We start from the raw sequence: 19,929 nt of genomic DNA on the forward strand, positions 1-19,929 counted from the left end.
AGAGCACTCTCAGGGCTGCCACGTGGCCCCCCTCATTAATGCTCTAACCCACCAAAACCAATGACAAAATCCTAACACTCTAAACCAATGGAACATTGGTTTCTCTTGGACCTAACCTTTAGACCCCTCAACTCCTAGCATTTGGGCCTAGTAGGTGCATTGAAAATTGGACTAGGGACTTCTAGGAAGTGGGTGCTTCCTCTAGGCCAGTCCCCTTGGCCAAAGTAACCACAGAAGTAGCCACGGGGTTAGCTTCACATGAAATTCACGTCCCCGTGATAGATTGACATGGAAATCACCAACTCTGTTTGGATGAGCTTGAGACTTTCATCAAGACACTAGGAGGGGCAGGAGCATCTCTCGCTGGCTCCTTGGTTCAGATTCTCCTCTACACAGACGATGGTCTTACTCTCTTCTTCAGCTCAGGGTATCCAGCTGATATCATGATTGGCCCCTCGTTTGGCATTCTTTGCAGAAATTCCCGAAACTTGAAATTGAGAAATGACCGAGCCACAAAAGGTATGAAGACAAAACAAGCATACAAGGCAGATTTTCCGCTATCTGAAAGAGAACAATATTGCATTTTACCAAATCCAAAGCCAATCCTTCTAAAAGTACACATATATGATGACAAAGCTGCAAAAATGGTACAAACAGCATCCACTCAACTATTTTTTGTTGAAGGCAGCTAAAGGTTATGCTTGCTAAGAGACATATAGACAAACAAGTAGCATTTCTCAATTCCAAAATAAGTTAACTCTTTCGTAAGATATTTAGGCCACAATGAAAATACCTGCAAATTATGGTTTTCACCAAGTATAATTGGCCTTTGATTTACAGCCAAATAAAATAGGCATTCCCGGCAATTTGCAATGCATATGCGCACTGCGGGAACAATCAATTGCACCCTTTCACAGTGTTCAATGTGCACCACCTGTCAAATAAATCAGATAACTCAATGAGTCATCTGCGTGGAAGATTAGACTTACTACAGTGAATTTGCAACTAACGACTCCAATTTGCTTCAAGCAGCTGACAATAGAAGTCTATAACAAGAAGAACAAAAAGGTGCCTAGAGCTACTTTGAGAATATGATTTTTATTTTGAACATCTGACTGTAAAGAACACAGCTCCCAAAACAACATGAAGTATCCACATTTTTATTTTTTTTCAAAAAAGAGACTTCTATTAAGTAAGAAAGAAACCCGCTAGAGCAAGCTCTATGCGGAAATACACCATGCTAAGCATGTAATAAAAACACCTCAGAGGAATGAGGTAGAAAGAAACCAAGGCTGAGGCTGAAAATGCCATCTCAACCCTGTAGAAGTCTCAGCAAAGAAGGGAGAGTCTCTCCAATCTCTGAGAAAAGTAACTCTCCTGGAGAAGGCTGCTCGAGATGATCCTTGCATGGTCGCCCAAATGGCCATCAGAGTGTGTATCGTATCTGTCCAAGTACTGGTCAAGATCTGAGAAAGGTGAACCTGAGAACCCTCCAAAGCCTCAGTGCACCTGGCTCTCCAAATGTGCCATTCTGCAATGCTAGCTAGGATCTCCCATGGAGAGTCGACCGAGGAGTGAGCAGCCCTGAAAAGAGTGGCCGGAACATCCTCTAGAGAGCACGACTCCACAAGGTGTCGTCGGATGTGAAGAGCCCAAGAGGAGTCAAGTCTCTCAAAAAATACATGGGGCCCTGAAAGAGTAAGCCAAGCCACTGATCCCCAGGTCATATAGAAAGGTAGGCGAACAAAAGTGCTGAAAAGTCTTGCAATCCCCTTCCATATGATTCTCGCCTGTCTGCAATCCCATAGGCAGTGTTGTATTGTCTCCAAAGCAGAAAGGCAGCGAGGGCAAGAAGGGTCAGCTCCGAACTTGGACCTCCAATGGTTCAGTGCTATCCCACCATGAATAAAAAGCCAAAAGAAGAGAGTGATTTTTCTATTCCGGTGGGATTTCCAGAGCCTCTGCCGAAAAATTCTCTGCAAGTCAACAGAAATCTGAAAGTTCTCCCAATGAGGAGCTCTGGTAGGCTTCCAACCCCTAGAGCTGAGCTGGAATTTCCTAGCATTACTGACCGTGTAACGAAAGAAGGGGATGCCCTTCTCTCGGTGCCCTTCATCTATCCATTCCCATTCCCTAGGGTCCCACTGCAAAAACTTAATTGGGACACCTCCATAGAGCCACAGCCTCCATGAGCCAAGGGCGAGGAGAAGCGGGTCAGGATCCAAGTACCACTGTGAAAGAGAGCCATGCTCCATGAAGCCCACTATCCTGACTGGATGAAACGATACCTCCAACAAGATATCGTCTGTGGATCTGGACAGCCTGCCCCCCGAAGAAACATCAAATACTAAGGCATCCTCATGTGGGTCAAGAAAAGCAATCACCTGTAAAGGAACTCCCAATCTGGAAAATGCCCCCATCCAGGTGGAGCAAGTAATAGGCATGTCATCTGTGTCCACCCAATCCAAGGGCAAGGCTGCATCAATCTGCTGGACTCTCCCTGCACTCCCTCTGAGATTGAGAACCATCTAGGCCTGTTGGTCTGCAAGAAGCTTCCTGAAGGCTTTCCATGCTCCCACTGTAGATGCAGGGCCCCTCTCCCATCTTGGCCACTGCATGTAAGGAGAAGCTCCAAGTGGTCTGCAAGGCTCATCCAAAATCCTATCATTCCACATGATAGGCTGTCTTTCAATCTCTTCACGAGTGGATGGGGGAATCCTGCGAAGAGCACTCCTGAAGCTGGCCCATGCTTTCAGGATAGCAACCATAAGAGGGGAAGAGGAAGACCTGAGGTGGACTGTGGTGAAAACCCATCTAGTACTGTGTGTCCAATCCTCTCCTGAAGTGGGCGTGCGAGACTGTATGCATCTGATAAAAAAATCCTTCCAAGGCTCTTGTCTTGGCATAAGCCCTCTCACAACGAACTTGCAGAGTAAGCTCTGCACTGTAGATCTGGGTCGATGATATTCAAACCCCCTTCTCTTGTAGGAAGAATCAAGGTCTCCCAAGCCACCCTGGCTGTAACATCAGTTGTGCCATCTAGACCACTCCATAAAAAGTTCCGTACAGGCCTCTTAAGCTGAGTGATACAATCCCTAGAGTGGCACCAACAAGAGCATACAAACCATGCTGTGGCTAGAAGAACCTGGTTAACCACCACCACCCTGGAGGCCAAGTCAAGTTTGGCTGAGCTCCAGAAAAGGAGCTTTCTTCTTATGCTTTCCAACACCGGAGCAAACTGTTGTGAGGGAGAGATGCCCACCCCAACCTGGCAGCCCAAATATCTGACGGAGAAGCCCCTCTGTACCCAAGTGAAGCCAATATCATTACCCCAATCGGGGGTGTCATCCTCGCAAATCCAAAAACCACTGGATTTATGCCAATTAATGTGTGCACCTGCAGCCGTGCAAAACAAATCCAAGGCTGTCCAGAAGGAAGTGAGTGTCTTGGGGAAGGCATCCAAAAAAACAGCCGTGTCATCTGCCAACTCACTATCCAGGAGCTCTTCTTCCCGGCGGATAGGAAGCCTCAGCCCATAAATATCAGCTTGAGATCTAATGTAGATACTCATAGCTTCCGCCACAAACAGAAAAAGAAACGGGGCAAGAGGACATCCCTGGCAGACGGATCTGGAAATCTGAAACCTGTTCCCTCTTACCCCCCCAATGAGCAACTGGCTATGGGCTAATCTGTAGAGAGAGGATACTCCTCTGTAGAGAGAGGATACTCCTCTAATCCATGCATCTGAAAAACCAAAGCGAGATAGAGTACCCTCTAAGAAATCCCAGTCTACTCTGTCGTAAGCTTTCTCAAGTCCAAGAGTAGAATGGCCAATCTCTGGCGGCTCTGCATGGCCCATTCTGAGGCCTCCCAAAATGAGAAAATATTATCAAAAATGCTTCTGCCATGCACAAACCCTGTCTGCGTATCATGAATCAAATCTGGAAGAAAAACCTGTAGCCGCAGACTGATGGCTTTCGCCAGAATCTTGTAAAAAGTGCCCAAAAGAGTGATGGGTCTCCATTGAGACACAAGATTCCTATTACCCCCCTTTGGGATGAGATGAATGAGACCATCTGTGAGTGAGTCCGGCATCTCACCAGAGTCCCACACGCCCTGCAGGGCTGATGTAATGTGATCACCAATCTGCTCCCAAAAAGTAATAAAAAAGGAGGGGGTAAGTCCATCTGAACCTGGGCACTTGCCCTTGTGAAGGGCAAGTAATGCAGTCTTGAATTCTGCATTGGTGAAAGGTGCATCCAGAGAAACAAACATCTCATCCTTCACCAATACAGGAATACACTGCCAAATAACCTCTCTGGCATCATCAATGGCCTGTGTGCCTTGATCTGCAGTAAGAAGGGATGCAACAGCACCAGGATCTGACTGTAACACCCCGTCTGAGTCAACAAGCTGCGAAACACTATCTCTACTATGTCTGGGCCCATGAGTAGAGAAAAAGTGTTTGTCGACCCTCCCACCCATCTGAATCCAAAAGGATTCCCGTGCATGAAAGGCATACTCTGCTCTCTGATCCAACAATGTCTGCAAATGAGCCCTTGCTGCAACAAGGCGCTCTTGAATCCAAGCATCTGTGGGCCTCTTCTACTCTTCCCTCTGAAGGGACGCTAACTGCTGGCGTATACCAATCTCACATCTGAGAATCTCACGTCTCCTAGAATGAGCGACTGAATGATAATAGTCACTAATTCCAGATAAGGCTACAGCTACCTGAGATGGATGGACAGCTCCACCCTGTATGTGAGAAACCCAAATCTGTAAAATATCCTCCGTGAAGCTCTCCTCTGCATAAAAAGCATCCGAAATCCTGACACTGACAGAGCGTCCTCTCCGATGAGGCTCAAGAATCTGCAACACCACTGGAAAATGATCTGAGGTGGAAACCCCAGTAGAAATGCATACAGATCCTCCTCTGTCAAGTGCCCAATCGTCTACATAAAATCTGTCAATCCGTGCATGAATGGGCATGTGTATTCTCCTGTTCGACCAAGAGTACAGGAGTGACTGTGGCATAATATGAAAGGCATCATCCAACCAAGTGTCTCTGCCACTGAACTGAAAGAGAGAGGCATCCCAGGCTGCCCTCTCCAAAGAATGAATTCCACCCTGTCTGCCTCCCTTTTTGTCTGAAGGCAACTCAACCATGTTGAAGTCGCCACCAATGATCCAAGAATCATGGGGTCCCAAGAGAGTAACTCCTTCCAAAAGGAGATCCGCTCCCCTCTGTTGTTGGGAGCATAAAGATTGAGAAGACCAATCTTACGCCCTCCAATCAAAATAATGATCCATTGAGCTCTAGAAGGGGAGATAATACCATGACCAGCAACCAAGGGGAGAATAGAAAGAGAGACCGAAATGCAAGTACCTCCCCTTGTGCCCATAGCAACCGACCAGAAGGTATGTCCTGAAAGCAGTTTGCCAGACTTAGAGCAATCGATGGCATCCAGCTTGTGTTCCTGGATAAAACGGATATCAATAGCACCTCCAGTGATGCCTGGATGAAGCTGATTCCGGATCAGCTGCCTACGGCGACCGTGTGGAACTCCGCCTAGGCCCTGTATGTTCCAGCTGACTATCCTCATCGACAGGAGGATGCTGGATGGAAAGGCTTACCCGACCTAGTAGAGGAGACCAGCTTCCCCTGGGCCGAAACACTCCTGCTGAGGGCAGGAACCTCAACAGGTGAAAGGATCCCCACACTTGCTGAGGGCAGGAAACTCAACAGGTGAAAGGATCCCCACACCTGCTGAAAGGGAGGCCCTGTCAGAAGGAATCCCAATGACCGGGACCCCTAAGGTGGAGGGCACAAACTCCTCATCATCCATGAAAGTCGCCGAATCTATCAGTGCCGAAAAAGAATTCCTAATAAGCAAGTCTGGCCGAGGAGTGCGAAGAAGACCTGCACTCGTGAAAGATGGAGGAGAAGGACCTGCCAGGCCTCTATCAGCAAAACTGGAGCTGGGGGTTGAGGAGGCCTGTGGCTGGGGTGAAGAGGAATCAGGAGCCCTCATCTGCGCCTGCACTTTCTCGGTTGTCCTGACTGTGGCAGGAACAGTCTGCGAGGAAGAAGTACCTGTAGTCCCCTCGTGGTTAGAAACCAAGGGGTCAGAGACCAAAGTGACTGGGGCTGGTGGATCTAAAGACCCCTCCTGATGTGGAGCTGTAGTGTCTAGGGCTGCAGCAACATCCACCTCTAGAGTCTGGAAGATGTCTACCTGAACAGGATCAAAAGTCTCCTGCTGAGGTAAGGGAGCCGCTCTGATAGCTCTCCATCGTGATACTGGGTGTGCTGCGGGCATTGGGCGCCTTGCTCCTGGGGTGCGTGAAGCAAGGCGCCCTGTTGCTCTTGGTGGTCCTGGAGTGCGTGGTACAGGGTGCTGGGGAGATGCAGTCGTGGAAGTACGTGAAGGAGCCGCTCCAAAGGACCTCTTGGGTCTTTTTCTCTTCCTTGGGCAGTCTCTAGCAAAGTGCCCAAGGGTCCTGCAAATCCTGCACTGGTCCTGTCTACCTGAAATCTCGACTCTCTGTTGAAAGAGAGAGCCGTCTGGACGCTGAAGCATAATGTAGTCATCTGAGATGTTAGGGTCAGAGACAATGACCCTAACACGAGGCACCGCGTCTGCACTGACTACCTCTGCCAAGGAAGAAGGCATGCCAGGTTGGGAGGGGATCTCCGTGACCACTCCGAATGTGGCTCCGATAGTGGCAAGCAGTCTATGGTAGACCTGAGGAAGACCAGGAAACCTAATGAACAGTGATGTGACCTGCCTGTCCTCCTCGACCGGATCGAAGCCCAAGGTGTAGGGCAAAAGAAAGATCCTCCTCGAACCCAAAGCCAGGGGATTAGCTTTGAGAACAAGGGTTGTGGCCTCGTGGGAGTCGAAAACCACTTGGAAGAATCCACGCCCCAAAAGTCGAATATCCCTGAGGTGAGGGGCGAGGTCTCTTGGTAACGCCGCCAGCATCCAGTCTCTAGCCAGTGATCTGGAAGGGTGTGACCCAAAGATGCGGGCGAAAAGTGACGTGGAGCCCTCTAATTCCACATCTTTCTAAAGCTGCTGCAGCTCGTCTTCTAAAAAAATGACGGTTCTCGCGGCCGGTGGAGGTGGACGGAGATTGGCTGAATGGGAATCCATTCCCCAATCGATGTGAAAAGGCCGATTCCAACACTGAAAAAGCTCCGTCCGTGAAACTACTGCCCAGGACGCCCTGAATGCGGGCGCAGGAAGAAGGAGAAAGAGAGGGTAGGAGAGAAGGGAAGGGAAGGGAAAGAGAGGGGCAGGAAGAAGGAGAAAGAGAGGGGAGACGGAGGTAGGCTGAGGGGGAGGCGTGGTGAGCTGAGATAGGGAGGAAGGGGGCGGGAGAGGGAGAGGAAGCGGGGGGGGGGAGAGCGTGGGGGAGGGAGGGGGCCGGGGGAGGAGAAGGGGACGGGGGGGCTGGCGGGGGAGAGGGAGGGCGGAGGAGAAGGGGGCAGCGGGGAGGGGGAGAGCAACGGGGGGGAGAGGGGGGGCGAGGGGGGGCGGGGGAGGAGAAGGGGACGGGGGGGCTGCCGGGGGAGAGGGAGGGCGGAGAAGAAGGGGGCAGCGGGGGAGGGGAGAGGAGAAAGGGGCAGCGGGGAGGGGGGCAGCGGGGGGGGCTGGCGAGGGAGAGGGATGACAGGGAAGGGGAGGAGAAGGGGGGCGGGGGGGCTGACGGGTGGGGGAGAGGTTGGGCGGGGAGGGAGAGGTAGGGGGTAGCGGGGGGTGGAGAGGGAGGGCGGAGAGGAGGAAGGGGAGAGGGAGGGTGAGGGAGGAGGGAGAGGGGGCTGGCGAGAGGGGAGGGAGAGGAGGAGCAGCGAGGAAGGGAGAGGGGGGGGCAGCGAGGGAGACGGAGAGGGAGAGGGGGCTGGCTGAGAGAGGGAGAGGGAGAGGGAGAGGGGGCTGGCTGAGAGAGGGAGAGGGGAGGGCAGTAGCTCACGGGGAGGAGCAGCAGCTCAGGCGGGCAAAGGGAATGCAAGTCACTCAGTATCCACATTTTTCAACGCAATATGTATGCATATCCAAAAGAACGAAACTTAAAAATGTGAAAAGCAGATCTGCCCATCTACTGTCTACTGTATGGCTTCAGGCACCTTGTATGATGTGATGTTCAACTCATATGCATGCCCAAAAAAGGAAACCTTGACAGGAAGTGAAGAAATCTGCCCATCTGCAAAGATGGTTTGTGAAGATACAAAGGACTGCCAGGAAGAGGAAAACAGAACTATGTCAATGTTCTCTCTCTCCGATTCCCCTCCCTTCTCTGTAATACAACGCTTTTTGTCTCTAAGAACTGAATATTTGTGTGTTGTTTTCCTTGTTTATAATACACACTTGGTTTGATTATTAATCAAAGATATACTTCTATGGATTTTGGAAGAATACATTGATGGGACAAAACCCAAGCATTGGACATAGCAAAGATATTCAAGTTCTTATGCCAAAGATATATGAAGCTATGGGATTAATTTCTATGATCAACGAGATCGGATTATGTCATGAATTGCAAGAGGTATTTGCAAAGTAAGCATGGATGTGCTAAGGAGTTGTCTCCTGATTGTTTAAGAAACGGAGTATAGTTCAAGGGAAGGCCACCTCAATCAAAGGGTGTGTTCGCCGAGTTTTAAAATCAATTTTCACATAGCTATTTATTCAAAGTTATATTATTTCAACTCTAGAGGATTCCAGATATATTGTTTCGGTTAAGAAACCAGTTTCCTCTATCAGTCAAGAATATGTTACCACTACAAAGGAGAATGGATACCTTATGTGGATATTGAGAAATACACAATTGAAACTCGTATGATCGGTGGTTCTATTAAGTGCAAAGCTTGGTCTATCAATTAATTCCAAAGCAATCATATAAATTGATTCAAGCATAGCTTGAAGAGTTCTTATAAAAGGGAAACAAGTACCCTTGAGATCTAAGGACAAACACCACTTGAGGGTAGCATGTTCTAAGTTAGCTCAGTCCACAATCATGAATATGCTTTCATTCCATTAAGACACAATTCTTGGGGCACCAACTCAATATGTGATATGTTACTACCCTCGTCCAAAATCTAGGGTATTAGGGGACAAGCTTGGTCCATATATAAAAAGCATGGATTTCCTTTAAAAAATTCAAATATTCAAGGGAAAAATATGAAAATTTCATGTCCCCCTCCCACAAAATATAAGGTATATACCTTGAAAAATATGCAAGATTTTAAGATTTGTACATATTTTTCATAATATGTGAGGCCCAAGGGGGGGAGGTCTTTTGGATGAGGGGGGGTAAAACACAAAATACACTAAAATGTGAAAACCCATCTCCTTTCAAATTAATGTAACTTTTTCATATGTTACCCAAATTTAAAGGTGTGAAGACATATTTGAAGCTCTTTTAGTGTAGAATATAACAATGTTAATTTGAATAATTTCTACTCATGGCATATTGTTAAATTCATCTCATACTCCAGACTTTGATAAGTTTTCTTACTAAAAGGAGTTGACGTCCCAGGACACAGTTATATGTTTCCAATTATCTCATTTCATTCTGTTATGATATTCAGTTTCATTGTTTCTTATTTTGAAGCATGCTATGGTCAAGAAACAGCTCTTTACATGACAATGTTTTTATATGGTCATTGTTGGCCAAGTCACAATTTTATTATCCTACAATTTTCTTTTATACGGATTTGTTCATAGAATAAACAAAAATCTTTATGGTCTCTCATGGATTAATGTGGCCAGAGTGACACACCTTTACAGTTTATCCGTCAGTAATATACTCTTTTGGATGGAGAAATTTCGGGCACATTAAGACGACACCTAATAGGCATGGTAAGTGTTTGGTGACTTAAGCAGTAAATGGAAATTTGAGAAATTCTTCAAAGAAATTTCTTTCCAAAGCAATTCCAAGAAGAGGTTCATATTACTTGGAATACCTTTCCCATCAGAAAGCAGTCAACTCCACAAGAAAAGGACATGGATTTGCCAAGAAAAAGGGGATAGATTTACCAAGAAAGAAGCGCGCATGGCTGCCCAATGCTCTTAAAGAGCATTTTCTTTGCTTTGGATTGGTTAAGAGAGCTGTGGGGACGCACACAAGGGACTAAGAATAGTCCAAGAATCAAAATGCATGCATTTGTCTAACCTCTAATGGGTTAAAGTGTTGGATATTGTTTATTGAATGTGTAGGACCTAGAAGAGTGCAAAAAGGCCCAAATTTTAAGGGGCAAGTGTCAAAAAGTAGGCCCCACGAATCACAATGAGGGGACTAGGAGTTAACGGAAAATCGCTTGGAGGAGCTCCCATCTGCAGCTGCCCGCCACCGCCCGTCGCCATCACCCATCCCCTTGGCAACACCCTGCTCCCTTGGCCGCGCCCTGCTACCTTGGCCGTGCAGGCTCCCTTGGCAGCACCCTGCTCAGGTCGCCCCCCTTCAGTCCGTCTGGCAGTGCCCTGCTGGTTGCGCCCCTTGCCCTTCAGGCTGCCATCTAGGCCGCCAGTCACTATTGTCCGCCCCTCCCTTGCGCTTCAAGCTGGGCTGCTTCAGGGCCCTCTCCGGGGCTGTTCTGCTCGTGTTCCGAGGAGCTGAGCCCCTGGGCTGTTTCCAGGCATTGGCGGAGCTTTTTGCTTCAGCATTGAGCGGCCTGTTTTCATCCCACGCAGGCTGAAGTTTGGGGCATTCATTAACCAAGTTTTTGGGGATTGACTAGTGGTTGGTTGCGAGTTCTTGGTGGGTATTTTCAGCAGAGGTAGCTCCTCCACTCAGGACAGCGCAAGCTAAGACAATGGAGGACACTAACACCACTCCCGTCGCCGGACTTGAGGAGACTGAAGTCACAGTTTCTTTTCCTCCCGACGTGCAGATGATTGAGGTAGCAGAGGAGGGTTTTCGTTTGACGCACATCATTGGCTTTCTACCCAATAGAGGCCAACAGTTACATGATTGGGTGTACACCAGCATGGCCTCATTGGGTGTCTCAGTTACGGTTTTCCAATTGCTTGGCAGAGGGTACTTTTCTTTTGGCCTTCAGTCTGCAGAGCAGGCTCAAAGAGTACTTATGAGCTCACCGATTTAGTTAGAAAGTAGAGTCATCCATTTGTGGCCTTGGCGGAACCACTTCAGTACTACTTCCCCGGGACCGCGACAGGACTCTTTTTGGATGCTTTTCCCTGGACTTCCTGATGAGGTCAGCTCTTGTCGCAGAGCTGTGGAGCATATGGCTAGTGTGGCAGGTACAATCATCCCATCAGGTGCTAGACTTTCCTATGCTCAATCACTTGCTGGTACACGTGTTACAAGGATCAGACTCACTTCAGAGTTCCCCCCTCCTCGACCTTTGCCTACTTTGATTTCGTACTCCATGGGAGATGGGGTCCAATTGCAGCAGAGGGTTTTGTACGAGGGTCTTCCTGATCAGTGTCTTTTCTGTCGGAAGAGAGGCCACTTTATTAGGGATTTCCCTAGTCGTCGGCCTCGATCAGAGACTCCGGATCCATCTCATCCTACGAGTGACCCAAAGCCTACAGTTCAGCCTCCAGGGGTCTCTGAGCCTGCTTCGACTCATTCAGCAGAGCGAGAGGAGACTCTTCCGGCGGGGGAGCCTCCAGTGGACTCAGAGGACTTGGAGGTGCCTCCAGTGGAACAACTTTCACGGAGAGCTCGGAGGAGACGGAGACAGAGGGAGAGCCAACAGTACGCGCAGCCCCAGGTACAAGCTCACGGATGGCAGAGAGTTGAGTCACATGTGCAAGAGACCTCGAAAAGGGGAGATGCAGAGGACCATCTGCAAGCAGCTCTTGACACTGTGCATGAGACGTCAAGACACATGTGCAGGAGACCCCGGAAAGGGGAGATGCAGAGCGCCATCCGCAGGCAGGTCTTCACACTGTGCAGGAGACAGTAGCTCAGGATTTGATGACTCTTGACACTACTACCTCGAAGGTTCAAATATTGGTTACTAAGACAGTTATCCAGCAGGAGACTGCTCAGGCTGCAGTTACTGTGACGGATGCCTCTTCCCAGCAGTCCATTGAGAGAGTGGTTTTTTACGACACATGTCAGAGTCAGAGCCCGTCCCAGGATCTCATGCGCATGTACGAGGTTCCCTCGAGACCTCTTTCTCTTCCCCATCACACAGTACCTTCCTTTGTTGCTAGGCGGAGCGTCCTTTTAGACACCCCTCCCAATACAACCTCGTCCTCGTAGCTTTTCACTCCTGGTTTATCCAGATCTTTTGTGAGTGCGGTCACAAATTTCGCTCAGTACCCAGACAGGCGTGAGGATTGGGAGATCCTAACAGATGAGATCGAGCGAGATTATCAGTCACCCACGCTGACAGGCACCTCGTCGCAGATTCTTCCTCTCCCTCTCACCTATTCCAGGAGCAGAGTTAGGACGGCTCAGCCCTTTTCAGCTCTTCTGACTCCTAGACCTGACCCCAAGATGGTTGACAAAGATCTGCCCGTTGAGTTTTGGCCCTTTTTGGCTCCAGGGGTTACCACAGACTCCCTCACTTGATTGGAACTTCTCCCAGTGTTTTGCCGACAGTCAGAGGAGGTAGAGGAGTACTTGGGATCTGTTACTCTCTCCAGAGAGGGGCACATTCTTCGTTTCTCCGCAGACAGCTTTCGATCTCGGGGGAGCCAAAGCTGGTCAGCTGAGTTACTTGACAGCGAGATTGCTAGACAGCTCATGAGCATGACTCAGTTTTCATCGGTTCACGGTATTATCGGCTCGTAGATTCATTCTTGCCCTAGGACTCTTCGACCTGGCTTCGGTGGCAGGGCCTTTTTGTTTCTGTTCTTTGAGGTTCAGGGAGACTTTGATTTGCCCAGGAGTGCTAGTTGGTTTGACTTTCAGCTCCTCAGTTCGCGCCAGAGTACTATTCCCTTGGATGGAGCCATTTTACATGAGTTGGGGCAGATTTGGAGTTTGATAAGAGACCGACTTTGGTTTGCGCCGTCAGAGAGAGAGATTTGTGCCACTGCCACTGGCACCCCCTCACTTCCATCTGATGTCTAGGTTGTCCATCATTTCTTGGAATGTGAGAGGACTAAACGGCCGCAGATTTACCTCAGATGCAGATGGTCGTAGATCGGGAGTTCCTAGATTGCAGTTGCTTAGGGACTCCCTTCGGTTTATTTCCTCAGGGTCCCCTCCAGACATTGTGCTTATCCAGGAGCATAAGCTCTCCCAGGACAGGATTGACAGATGCAGATCCTTACTCAGAGGACAGAGCCGGACATATTGGAGCCCAGCAGATGGCACGAGGGGAGGAGTTTGCATTTCAGTTTCAGCCAGGTGGGCCTCAGAGATCACCCAAGAGGGTACACTAGTGGAGAGCAGGGCATGCTATGTTATTCTTTAGATTGAGAGCACAGCAGTTGGTGTTCTCAATGTGTATGCTCCCACGGATCCAGCCCACAGACGTGCTTTTTGGAGACAGCTCAGAGAGTACCTTCCTCGGGCAAACACCTAGATTATTGGAGGAGATTTCAACATGGTTGAATTCTCTGAAGACAAGTCGGGCCAGACAGAGGGTTGCCTTTCTGACAGGGAGAGAGTGGAGTGGGATAGTTTTGTTTTGCATGCTGGACTTCACGATGCAGCTCGATTGGACGACTTTCGTCACTTGGCTGACAGTCTTCAGTTCTCTTGGTCTGGGGTTTTCCATGGCTCTCTTTCTTTGGTCAGACTTGACAGGTTTTATATTGGCCAATGGGGCCAGGCCAGAGGAGGACAGATTGGGATCCGCCCGGGTTATGTTTTATCTAATCATGCTCCAGTCCTATTACAGATTCTTCCTACCTCTCGATTGGAGAGCACAGGCTCTGTGAGAGTTCCGAACTTTGTTTTTCAGGACACAGAGTTCGTGGAACGGTTGAGAGAGGCTTGGTTGTCAGAGGACACTCCTGTGGATCAGGGCTGGTTGATGTGGGTAGAGAGGGCTTTGGCTAGAGTCAGCATGGCCTACCAGGTTGAGGGCAAAAGAGCAGAAGGAAAAGCTCAGAATCAGAGATCGGAACGCAAGAGCGGAGGTATCCAGACTTCATAGATTGATTCAGAGTTTTCCTCATTCTCTTTTCATCAGAGGGCAGCTTTCGGAGGCTCAAGAGAGACTAGAGGAGATTCAGGGCAGGAGGGCCCCGTTCAAGTTTTACTCCCAGCAAACTTTCTGGATCCAGAAGGGGGATAGATGCTCTAAAGAGTTCTTCAGGGCAGTGGGTCAGAGATACTCTTCGGACAGTCTTCGTAGACTTGTGGATGAGGCCGGGTCTCTTCAGACGGACCCTCACCGTCTTGTTGAGATCACTTTTGATTTCTATTCCACTCTTTACACCGCCGATCCAGTCACCAAGGAGATGATCAGAGCCAAAGAGGAGATTTGGAGTCATGTCCCTTTGATGGTCTGAGACAAGATGAGCCATGTTTTGTATAGCCCACTATCACTCCTGGAGATCACGGACGCGTTACATGAGCTGCCTAGAGACAGATACCCGGGGGAGGACGGTTTGTCGCCACTTCTTTTTAGAGCTCTTTGGGATACAATTGGGCCTCATCTACTCTCTACCATTTCACAGGCTCTCGATACAAGATCTTTGGGCGAGACATTATGCACAAGTATGATTTGTCTCATCCCGAAAGGGGGAGACAGACAGTCCTACGTAATTGGAGACCCATTACACTTCTAGGGACAGCCTACAAGATCCTAGCGAAGACCTTCGCTCTTCGCTTAAAGCCTATGCTGCCAGATATCATCAGAGCTACTCAGACAGGATTTGTCCAAGATCGGAGTATCTTGGATAACATCTTCACTTTTTGGGAGGCCACTCACTGGGCGAAGGAGAGTCAGCAGGAGATTGCAATTCTTCTTCTCGATTTTGAGAAGGCTTATGACAGGGTGGACTGGGGTTTCTTGGAGGGCACTATGAGCAGGCTAGGCTTCAGTGATAGATGGATTTCATGGGTCTCCTCACTTTACTCTCACTCTTCTAGCAGGATGGTGGTCTATGGAGGCAGAGGACCAACTTTTCAGCTATCCAGATCGGTACGACAGAGATGCCCGCTTGCACCTTACCTTTTCCTTTTCGTAGCGGAGGCTATGGAATACTTTATGCAGGCTACCAGTCATGGCACTTTGGGCCTTCATCTGCCTATCTAGCAGGAGCAAAAGCTTCTGGACACTGAGTTTGCTGATGACACGGCACTGACAGTCAGAGGAGATGCATTTAGTCTTGCTACTGCTGCGGATTCAATTGACAAGTTCTGCCTAGCCTCAGGGGGACTTGTCAATTGGAACAAATCAAAAGGCATCTAGACTGGAGCTCAGCAAGATACCCCAGCATGGGGAGGAGACAGAGGCTTTGTATGGATACCCAGAGGCACCTCCACGAGATATCTAGGCTTCCAGGTTGGCATTGAGGTGTCCCCGACGCAACAGTTTGCCCCAGTTCTTGAGAGTATCCGGAGAAAGCTAGCCTACTGGAGTACGGCTAGACTTTCTTTGGCCAGAAGAGCGCTGGTACTCAACCAGGTTCTACTAGCGACTATGTGGTACATTGCGTCATGTTGGTGCTTTCATGCTGACTCGATCCGTCAAGTGAGGAGATTGCTTCGGAACATTCTGTGGAGTGGTGGTGATGGTTCTGAGGACACTAGGGCCAGAGTTTCATGAGATACCATCACTCTACCCTCCTCGCAGGGAGGACTTGGGGTTCTTGATCCAGAGATGCAGAGGAGAGCCCTTTTAGTCAAACTTCTTGTTAGAGGTTTGACTCCAGGAGATCAGCCGTGGAAGCAGTTCCTACTGCATGGGATTTACCAGTGCACTCCCAGAGCAACAGGCCAGTGGACAAGTAGAGTCAGTTGGATCTTTCTGACGGACCAGCATTCTCAACCTTCCTCACCACTTGTGAAAAGGCTTATTCAGATATGGGATCATTTTCGACAACACCTCATCAGAGCAGTTCCCTCCTCCACAGAGGAAATTGCCCGACAGCCACTTTACCATAACCCCCTGGTTCGGTATCAGGGATCTTCCCCTGGTACACAACTTAGGACTCCCTTGGCCAGATGGCATGCTCAGGGGGTTGTGACAGTCGGAGATTGGTTCAGGGGAGGTGTGGAGATGTCAGAGGAGGTGATCAGAGATAGACACAGGCCACTTGGACAGATTGCTGCCACCAGATTATTGATCATGAGAGCTATTCCTCAGGAGTGGAGGGATATACTTATAGATCCAGCCTATGTTCATCCCATCTCTACTTGGTCAGGTTGTTTTAGTGAGGCTGGGCTATGCATTGGAGTTCGTTTAGGACCGGCACCGTTTATTTATTTTGAGACAGACTCCTCTCACAGATTGTATCCCACTCAGCCCCTGGATCGACAGGAGCTCCTTTGGCAGAGAGTCAGGGTCATTGGTTGCCTGGGTAAGGAATGGGCCACAGATCCTTCCAGGTTGACCATTGCAGAGGATACTAGATGGAGACTTTGGGTTTTTCACGGTCGACCTCTTGCGGAGCTTGACTGGGACCCAGGTGAGTGGGCATGGCCTGCTCTGGTGGCAGGCGATCGTCCTCTTTCCTTTTTCCAGTACTCGACGAGGGCAAGATACAGGCTTCAACAGAGAGACTCTCATCACCTACCTTCTGCCTCCCAGCATTGGCACGCACAGGGACTTACTGCAGAGCTCTTGCTGAGCTACTGGACTCACTTTTGGGGCATCAGTAGAGCCAGGAAAGTCTCCTACTTTCTTTGGCTCTATGGGTACTTAGCTTCAGCAGATGGGTAGACCCTCCTTGTGTATGCATTGTCAGCTTGCAGAGGAATCTAGCAAGCATTGTTTATGGAGCTGTCCCAGCTCTAGAGTGGTATGGACATGTATCTTCAGGTAGTTCTCACATGTTACATCCGAGTCCTTTCTGATAACATGGGGCGCTGCCCTTTGGGGGAGAGGATCTGGAGCCTTTACTCTCTTTGAGTCAAAGCCAGGAGACCATGGTTTCTTCATGCAGCGTCGCCAGAGACGGGGTCCCACAGAGGCCAGCATCATGGAGCCGCAGGATTTACTTTTGGTACCTGTACCAGCTCAGGATTCCATGCCTACTTCAGCTGCAGGCTCAGTCTGGGAGGTGATTTCCAGCATTACCCTATGGTGGATATGGTGTTCGCGATGTTCTTTTGTCCTTGGGGGCCATTTATGCATGGAGGCTGACACTCTCACTTCCATTTGGGCGGAGATTATCTTTACTCTCAGAAGTCAGTGGGAGCGGTGTACAGGCACCTCTTTGGCAGCTCATGGGAGACTTATATCCTTCTTGAGGACATGGGACTGCTCATTATTTTTTCATTTGACCCCTTTTGGGATGTCGTGGCATTTTAGACCACCACCATGGCTTTTTTGCCACATTGTTGAGGCTAGGGATAGAGTTCTTTCTCTCCCATCTGTTGTTTGATTCGTTTTGAATGGAATATATCACTCTTTTACTAAAAAGTAGGTCCCACAAGGGCAAAAACGAAATTCAGTGCCAAAATTGGAGAAACAAAGCCCAAAAGCCAACTTTATAAAGAAAAGCAGGCCCCAACTTTCTGAAGCCCATGCTTATGGGCTGGTAGCCTAGTCTATAAAGAGAGAGACCTTGTGCCCTCAAGAACACAAAGTGTATTGTACTTTCATGCTCTTTTATGAGCCAGTTGTACAAAGTTTATTCTATTGCAATAAAGACCTTCGGGGCGGGGGGAGGGGGGGTCCAGCCCTTATTTCTTGGCCCTAGTGTGTGTGTTCTCAGTTCTTTCTACCCCTCTCTCAATTTGTTTTGTTTCCCATAAGAAATCTGCTGCTGGTCCCCGTCAGATGAAGCTATCAGATGATGGTTTTCCTTGTTATCTATCTTGGTAATTGTCTGCTAGAATTGAGGATCTAGGGTGCATCTCTTCCAGAAGAAATTCGTTTTTAGGGTTTTTGGGGCAATTACAGATTGGTTTTAGGGTTTATGGTCCGATTGCAGTATTTCTCTTGAGTGTGCAAATTGTTTTCGACACCATGCGTGTTCACCCATCCTGAGAATATTCTGCAGAGTGTGCACATTATTTTAGGCTCTGATAATCAGCCTTGACAATGAATTCATGCCCCATCAAATAGTGTTTCCAAAGTTTGAAGGCATGTACTACAGCTGACAACTCTTTCTCATATATGCCATAGTGTAATTCAAATCTTTATGGTGCCAATGCCGGCCCTCATAGGCCAAGGGATGACTTTGCTGAGTGAGAACTGCACCTAGACTTTGACCATAAGGGTGAAAAACGTAATCCTAATAAAACCTATGAGTTTGTGGTGTGGCTCATCACTTCACACCCGCATCTTTTGTGTCACCACTCTCTCTCACTCTCTCCCACTTGTACTTCTCCCTCTTACCTTCCCTCTCAACTGGTATCATAGCCTACCCCTCCCTCTCCACTCCGTCTACCCACTCCCCCTACCTCTTTGCCCTAGTGGCCAGCAAGGCAGCAGCGCAGGGCAGCGCGGGCAATAGCAAGGACAGCAGCGCGGGCGCCGGCAGCGCAGTCAGGCAGCGCGGGGCAGCGCATCGCGCAGACGCAGGCAGCGCGCCATTTCGCGCGCCGTACAGTACAGTACGGACGTCCGTACAGCCGTACGGACACCGTACATGCGACCGTACCGTACGGCCGCTGCCGTACGGACTGTGACAGGGAGCTGCGTCAGGGATTTTCGACAAGGAGGTGCATTTTTGTTTTGGATCTGCGTCAGAGGAGTGCATTTCGAAATTTCTCCTTGGATCTGTACCTTGCACAGGTACAGCAGGTACATTTGTACCCTACACAGGTACAAAGGTACAAAAGTACAGCAGGTACATCAATTTTTCTTTGGGGGAGAAAGAAAAGGAGAGAGAGCACTCTGCTCTTCATTCAGGATCATTTTCAGTTCTCAAAACTGTGTTTTGAAAGTACAGCAAGTACCTTCGTGTCCCTCGTGCTTGAGGTGACTAGTACCACAGTGTGTGGTTGATTGCACAGTTATCTTGTTTCGGGAAGGTAATGCCTTGATTTTGCAGAGGACTTTTATGCTTTTGCTGAGTGCAAATCTCAGCTTTTTCGGGTGACATTTTCAAAGGGCTTTTGCCTGGAAGTCTATGCAATGTATGCCTTGAGGCAGTGTGGAGCCAGGGAGCCCACATTGGTCTTGTTTCCGCAGTGTATTCAGTGACATTTCTTGCAGGTCACATTTTGTGTACGACACCTTGGAAAATCTCAGTTGAGCCACGCTTGGCCAGGGCGCATCGAGTTTACTCGGTCCCTAACTGTCCATCGTTGACAGTGCTCAAAAGATTTTCTCTTCAATGTCTGTACGTTGGGATCTGTGTTGTTATTCTGTACACAGGGCTGTTTATGCATTGCATTGTAAGGTGAAAGTGCCAGGAGAGCGCTACCTTTTTGTATGCTACCTCAGTTTTGAGGTGTTTTTCACTTGGTACAGGTGTCAAATCAAGGGGCTTTTGCCCAGATTTTGCTTGAGAGCACTTGGGTTACTGTTTGAGACCTTCAGATGCCTTTTATCCCTTTGGCAGAAGGGTGATTGCTTGGGATTTGTCCCATTTTCTGTTGCAGGTTTGTGACAGACTGAAGTGTCTGGAGCCTCTTTTACAGTGAACAAAACAGTGTATGACAAGTGGTTTATGCATATAAAATCAGTGCAATACCTCATCTGAGGTGGGAGAAGTGATCAGTACAGCAGTGTTTTATGCTTCATCAGATGATGATGCACTGTTAAAGCACCTGTGGAACAGCTGCAGCATTCTGAAATTACTGTTTTATGCCTATTTGAGCATGGTACAGTGTGTCAGAAGGTACAGTAACTGGAGGGAAATTTACTGTTTTGCT

At 48.8% G+C, this 19,929-nt stretch overlaps 1 protein-coding gene across 8 annotated transcripts in view; it reads right to left on the bottom strand.

The window, feature by feature from the left end:
- Positions 1–19,929, bottom strand: part of LOC147890665 (uncharacterized) — a 120,422-nt gene that overhangs the window by 42,867 nt on the left and 57,626 nt on the right. For all 8 annotated transcript variants that reach the window (XR_015542761.1, XR_015542760.1, XR_015542762.1 and 5 more), the window contains exon 5: positions 794–934. Coding sequence is in view for 4 of the 8 variants with exons in the window: in XM_087390803.1 (XP_087246929.1) it covers positions 794–934 (141 nt within the window). In the remaining 4 variants the exon portion in view is untranslated. The remainder of the gene's footprint in view (positions 1–793; positions 935–19,929) is intronic.

This window comes from Dipteris shenzhenensis, chromosome 19, assembly GCF_047967505.1.
Source record: "Dipteris shenzhenensis isolate YYH24624 ecotype China chromosome 19, Dip_SZ_1.0, whole genome shotgun sequence".
NCBI classification, from domain to species: domain Eukaryota; kingdom Viridiplantae; phylum Streptophyta; class Polypodiopsida; order Gleicheniales; family Dipteridaceae; genus Dipteris; species Dipteris shenzhenensis.